The sequence below is a fragment of the Arachis hypogaea genome, chromosome 17 (genome assembly GCF_003086295.3).
Source record: "Arachis hypogaea cultivar Tifrunner chromosome 17, arahy.Tifrunner.gnm2.J5K5, whole genome shotgun sequence".
Classification (NCBI taxonomy): Eukaryota; Viridiplantae; Streptophyta; class Magnoliopsida; order Fabales; family Fabaceae; genus Arachis; species Arachis hypogaea.
Genome location: NC_092052.1, coordinates 70,104,023 through 70,111,003, shown reverse-complemented (window position 1 = coordinate 70,111,003; position 6,981 = coordinate 70,104,023). Strand labels below are relative to the sequence as shown.

The 6,981-nt window shown below is 42.6% G+C and overlaps 1 protein-coding gene across 1 annotated transcript; it reads right to left on the bottom strand.

Annotated features, from left to right (window-relative positions):
- Positions 1-3,342: 3,342 nt before the first annotated feature.
- On the bottom strand, positions 3,343-6,179 carry LOC112766980 (arginine decarboxylase-like). The gene has a single exon (XM_025812866.3). The coding sequence runs from the start codon at positions 5,792-5,794 to the stop codon at positions 3,737-3,739; it is 2,058 nt and encodes a 685-aa protein (XP_025668651.1). The 5' UTR covers positions 5,795-6,179; the 3' UTR covers positions 3,343-3,736.
- Positions 6,180-6,981: the final 802 nt, after the last annotated feature.

The following is a 6,981-nucleotide window of genomic DNA, read 5'->3' as shown; positions in this document are numbered from 1 at the left end:
GCAACCGAGATCGACCTAATTGATGAAAAACGCAACCTAGCTAGACTAAGACAGCAAGCAATGCAAGCGATGATAAGGAAACAATATAACAAAAGAGTAAGACCAAGAATACTACAAGAAGGAGACCTGGTCATGCGAGGGATGGAAAAAATACGGAAACCACCAGGACAGGGAAAGTTAGCCGCAAATTGGGAAGGCCTTTTTCGGATCTCTAAAGTTATCGGAAAGGGGGCGTACTGCCTAGAAACGTTAGAAGGAATACGCCTCCCCAACATTTGGAACATTTCATCCCTGAAAATGTATTACAGTTAAATTCTTTCTTCAATGTAAATGTGAGTTGGCCAGTTACTCTTTTTCCTGATCGCGAGGTTTTTCCCTAAGGAGGGTTTACTCGGACAGGTTTTAACGAGGCCGACCATCTCATGTACTAAGCAGTTCAACAAAATTTTCAGCTTATTCAAATCTTCAAAGCATCTCAACAACTTAACAAAGCCGACCTCATAAAGTCGGATACGTCAATGGAACTTAAGAAATATCAAATGTTCACAAAAGCAGCTAGCATACGAGCTAAGCAATATTCACAAACATAAAACACCGACAAACACACCGACAAACAAAGTCGGAAGCAAAGTTCAAAACATTCTAACTTAAACAAAAATACAATAATGCAACATAAAAACCTCCATCAAGGAGGAGGAACACTCTCGGCCTGGTCTTCGACACCTTCATCATCAGCAAGCTGACCATTAACAACAATCTTTGCAACATTCAATTTCCTAATGTCAAAGTCAGGGGCGAACAATGAAACATGACTGACAGCACGATCGAATCCGGCCACAAACATGTCCATCCTTTCCTCCTCAAGCTCATTCAGACGAGCAGTCATTTCGCCCTTAACCTTATCATTTTTCTTAAAATCATCCTGGAGCAGCCTGATCTGCTCCTGAAGACGTCCCACTTCGTCTTCTTTCTCTTTCTTCAACAATCTTATCTGTTCCTTCAGATCCACCACTTCATCTTCTTTTTCTTTCACCTTAGCAGTGACATCACTTACGGCTTTCTCCTTTTCCTTCAATAAGCGTTCAGAGGACACAGCTCTTTCAATCAAAACCTGCTGCTCCAAACTTAACAGCTCGGTCGTGCGGCCAACGCACAGCAACCGAGAAGCAATAATCTACATAAAGCACAAATTTTCAGCATACCTATAAATGAACGAAAACAAAAAGAACATAAGTAGAAAATATACCTGGATGAACTTGCCCATTCCCTCAAGTCCTACACAACGAGTAAGCGCCATATCCCCAGGAAACTGGAAAACCCGATCGGCAAGATCGGCAAGGGGGAACTGATCGCTCCAGAGTGAATGAGGATTTGCACCAGGCAGGAAACCATGCAACCGACGTTGCCAATCAAAGACAGACTTCACATCAATGTTCTGATCACCTTCGAAAATCACTTCCAGCAAATTCTCCGACGCAGTTTTTCTTCTCTTTGGAGAAGGAGGAGCCTGAGCAGCAGAAAATGTAGCATCCTCAGCAGTCTCCTTTACAACCCCAGATGCATTACCACCCTTTTCACCTTTCTTCTTCACCCCAGAAATTTGGCAGAATTCAAATTGGGCATCTTGCTACCTGTAGACAATAAGAAAGTCAATAAAAATATATCATAACGATATAAATACTTGCGAAAATAACAGTACCTATATACAATTTCAGTCCTTCAAAATCATTTTCTGCATCATATTTCAATAAATCGGGGATAGGCAAACACTCCCCAGCGGCGAAATTTTCAATCAGAAATTCCAACAAACAGTCCTCTTCCTCGCTCATTTCATCAGCCTCAAGAATTTGTAACGGCTCCGAACACCAGTGCAAAGGAAACTTTTCTATCATTTCTTCATCAAGGAAAAAGGGATACATGGCCTCTAAAGCACGTATTTTTATAAACATAGACTTGAAATTTTTAAAGGAAGATTTGTAAAGCAGAAAGAGAGAGCGACCGAGAAAACTACTCAGAAAAACCCAAAGCCCCTTTCGAACCCCCTTAGACTGGAAAAGAGAAAAGAAAACATTCAATGAAGGAGCAACACTTAAAAAATCCATCAAAACTTCAAATGCACGCAAGAACGCCCACGAATTTGGATGTAACTGTGAAGGGGCACAGTTAAGCTGAATCAAAACTTTGCATTCAAAATCTGAAAACGGGAGCTTCACATGCAGCTCAGTTAAACAAGGAAAGACGAAGACCGAAAGAAAATATACAAGACAGATAGAAGACAAGAAGACTAACCTTTGGAAGACATGGTCCCTCACTCACCAAACACTTTTTGCAAAAACTGAAGACTTGTATTGAAAACCACATACATTCAATTACAACCCACTACTTTAGTGGGAATTTGATAAACCAATAAGTTACGCGCCCAGAAAGGAAACGGTCAAACTCTATTATCGCTAAACGTGTACATTAATTGCGGCCTAGTTAACAAAGCGACGAAAAATTCCTTTTCCAAAAATTAAAATGTATGTTCAAAAATTCGTTCCTGAAAAAAACCGGTCTGAGTTTTTGGCCCAAGCTTGTACGCTCGTTGAGCTTGGGGGCTTAACCATTTAACCTCACTGCGCCGAGGTATAGTTCCAACGAAAAGCTCAACTTGCTGCATACACCAAGTCAAGCTTGGAGGCTCTGTACTGTACCCAAGAATCTCGGCTCCATCCGAGCTATACCTCAACGCAACGGTTGTTTCTCAAACTGCTCATATACTCGAATCTCGGAACCAGCATGCATGCCATCATATCCGGTTATCCACTCATCGAAATCTTGAATCACACTGACCGTTCAGACTACACGCTGAACTTATAAATCCGAAGAGGAGAGTTGAATAAGATCCAGCACAAATACCTCGACTCAACAGGGCTATTCAGTCTCTAAGTCCACTCAAAATTACTTATATACGACCTTGTATATTCGACTTTAGTTTCGTTTATTCTATTATTAACTTGAGCGTCGGAGTCCCTTTTGCAGGTACTATGTTCGGATTCGTTCGAGTTCACAAGAATAACGTCAGCTCTGGAGTACTCGCTGGATAACCGGACTGACGTATAGATTAAACACAGTATCCTTGCAAGAACACCTTTCTTCATATATCATATTATAATAATTAGCAGGAATAAAATAATGATTTTTTTATGATATTTTTAATTTGAACTAATCTATTTGGTATCTATTTTTTTCTTAAACAAATTAATTAATGAGTTAATCATTCGACTAACACAAATGGATTTGGAGTAAAATATCAAATTAAAATGTGATAAAGTCATACCATAGTAATATAAACGACCGATCGAACGAAAAAATAAAACAACTATTCATCATTAATTTTCATGCATTTACACTCACATGTAAACTACATTCATCCTACGTAATATTTATATGATGTCTGTACACTACATACAGATCTTATTACAAGGTATTTCTCGCTTTTTATTCTATATTAAAATCAAGGCAAGCAATTAAGCGAGAAACTTGAATGTCTTATGTTAGATATCAAGAGAGAACGGCTTCCGTCAAAATCCTGATAGAGGACCTTGAATCTTGTCCATGTCCTTCCTGTGCTAAACTAAAAATAGCAAACTAAGAGAAAGAGCCAACCTCTTCTAAGCACAGTAGTGCGACGATTCTCCACCATCACTGCTACAGTAACAGTAACATAGGCCATTATTGTTCTGGTTAAGGCACACTATGACTGAGACGACGCTACCACCAAATAAGGCGTGTTGTTGAAGGTGTGGGCGAGGCCACTGGTAACCGCCTCAGCGGTCAAGAAGCTATCTTCCCGCAAGTGCTCGAAGGCCCGGTGCTTGAGAGTCTCGAACATGAGCTCGGGCTGGTGCTGCATGGCTCGGAGGACGTCTCCGCACGATGGCCCCGACACGGCACTGGTGACAGCAAAGCCCTGAGGACCGTCGCTCTGTGAAACCCTAACAACGCTGGGCCCACCGAACAAGTTGTGGAGTCCTCCAAGCGCCTCCTGGTAAGCCCCTCCCAAGAACATTCCCAGGTAGTACTTATGTCCATCACCAATTTCATGCAGCGGCAGGCTCGACTCGCCGTTGATAAACCTGTCAACCTTGCCGTCGCTGTCGCATGTCAAGTCCGAGAGCACACCCTTCACGGCGGGCTTCTCGTCGAGCCTGTGTATGGGTAGTATGGGGAACACCTGTTGGATACCCCAGAAGTCGGGAATGGAAGTAAACACCGACATGTTCACGTGGTATGTTCTCACTGATTCCGATTCCTCCGCCGTCGCTACGGCCTTCCTCACCACATCATATAACCCGTCAATGCCCGCTAGTTCCTCCATACCCAATGAGCCTTCCTTGAACTCATCCAGGCATCGCTTCTTCATTTCTTCGATGTAGAGCAGGCAAGCGTCATGCTCGCCTCTAATGGCGGTAGCGCAGAGGTTGCGGTAATCGGCATGAACGCCCTCTGATAGACCCTCCAGCAAGTACTGTAGTCCGAGCAGGGAAGACAGCGCATTGGTGGTTGCTGCATTGCTGCTGTTGCCACCAAATGCTTCAAAAACCAACACGGATTGATGGGACACAATGGCCCTCCCACTTTCGCTGCAGATTACAGGGTGCTTAACGGACCTTTTGTCGCACACACGCTGAACTGCTTCAACAACAGCTGCGGCGTACTCTTCAAGGCCGTACCCAACAGACACGTCTGAGTCGCTGGATTTGGAGCCATTATAATCAATTCCAAGGCCTCCTCCGATGTCTATGACTCTCATGTTAGCTCCCATACGAACCAGCTCACAGTATATCTGTGCAGCCTCCGAAACTCCATCGGCAAGGAGTGAAGTGGATGGGATCATGGAGCCAATGTGAAAGTGCAACAACTGCAGGCAATCAAGCATGCCCAAGCTTTGAAGCTTCTTCACAACCCTCACAATCTGAGCGGTGGTTAACCCAAACTTGCCCTTCTCTCCCGAAGTGGACCCAAAGTGCCCCGAATGCTTGGTCCTCAGCTTGGCCCGGAAGCCAATCACTGGTCTGATGCATAGCTTTTTGCTGAGATCGATTATCATGTCAAGCTCTTCCTCTTGCTCCAGAACAATCACGGTGTTCAAGGCAAGCTTCCTTGCAACCAACGCAAGGGAAATGTATTCTGCGTCTTTGAATCCGTTGCAAACAAGAAGACCTTCTGCGCTGCCTTTGCACAAACAGCTCATAGCCAACAGCAGCTCTGGCTTCGACCCAGCCTCCAAACCGAACCGGAACGATGAACCGAATTTCACGATGTCCTCCACGATGAACTGGTCCTGATTGCACTTCACCGGGTAGACCCCCTGATAGTGAGAGCCGTATCCGCGAGACTGGATCGCGTAGTCGAAGGCCGATTGAAGGGATTCGAGGCGGTTCTTGAGGATATCGGGGAAGCGAACCATGAGAGGCAGCTGTAGGCCGAGACCGCCACATGAGATGGAGTCGGTGGCTTTCTTCACGATCTTGAGCAGATCAATCTCCTGGTGACCCAGCGTTGCGGAGCCGTGGGGGCACACCGCCACGTTCCCGGAGGAGTTCACCGTAAAATACGGAGCACCCCACCCGTGGATGTTGTAGAGCTCCGCCGACATGGATGGAGACCAATGGGAATTGATCTCGCCGGTTGTGAATGAAGGTGCGGCAGATGGAAAGGTGATCGGTGCTGGAAAAGAGAGGCCCCCGGTGAATGCAAAGGCGGGACATGGTAGAGGTGCCGCATCAACACAACACGCCAAGGCCGGCATCTCTGTTTTAGCGATTATAAAAAAAAAGACTTGTTTAATGTGGGGGCTACAATAATAGCCGCCGAGGCCACCGCCACTGCCTCGGCCTCCCACTTGGAAAAGTAAAAGTGAAAGATATAATGAGAACGGAGAGGTTTGTTCTTGTTAACAAACGAAGTAAATAGATATATGATAAATAATATAAGGTAACTGATGAAACAGGTTTTGATGGGTTAGGTTTAATAATGGATGATTTATTGAAAGTGGAACGGGACGAATGAACCAAAAAGGGAGAGAAAGAGAAAGAGAAAGAGAACCGAATCCGAATATTGTGGAGAGATCAAAATGGTGTGAATTCTGAAACGATAATGTAGAGAGAAATGAAGGGAGGGAATAACGGAAAAGGAAACACAACACAATCAAATTAGTAACTTTTATGTATAGCAAATGAAATGAGTGATTCGAATTACACAACCAGCATTGCTAAGGAGCTAATATATTTTGTAATTTATAATAATTAATTAGTTATTATTAATATTTTTAATAATATAAAATTATATATAATGATATAAAATTATACTTTCTTTTTTTATTGATTAAATACTGTTGGTAAAAAATAATTGAATTCGAAAAAGAAAGTTATTCGAATTATTAAGTAAACTTTTAGAAGAGGAGTAAGTGTCGAAGGAGATATATTTGGGAGATTGAATAAGAGTTCGATTAGCTCAGTAAATCGGGGAGTTACTCGAATCAAGAAGATCGAAGATTCTTAAAATCAAAGGTTATTTAGCAGCCGTTACATGGCAATAGAGCAGGAATAGCTACCCGTGTTTTCGCGCAAGTGTGATTTTCATTTCAACCTGATCAGTTAAGGAAATTGCTATAAATACTAGAAGACTCGAAGTCACAAGGGTTGGAACTTTGCTTCAAAAATTACTCACGCACACTCACATCTCAGCGAATTTTTGAGTCTACTTCGAGTCAATTTTCTATAGGGTTCCTTCAGCTTGTTTTTACTTTCCACTTACATTTTCTGCAAATTTTACCTTTTTAGAAAATTTATTTTTCAAGCAACATTTAATTTCCTTATTCAATTTACATATTTTCCAGTACTTTTATTTCTAAAATTCGAAGTCCTTTGATTTAATCGAAGGCATTTTATTGCTTTATTTTGATTCAATGCAATCATTTTAATTCCAATCAATTTT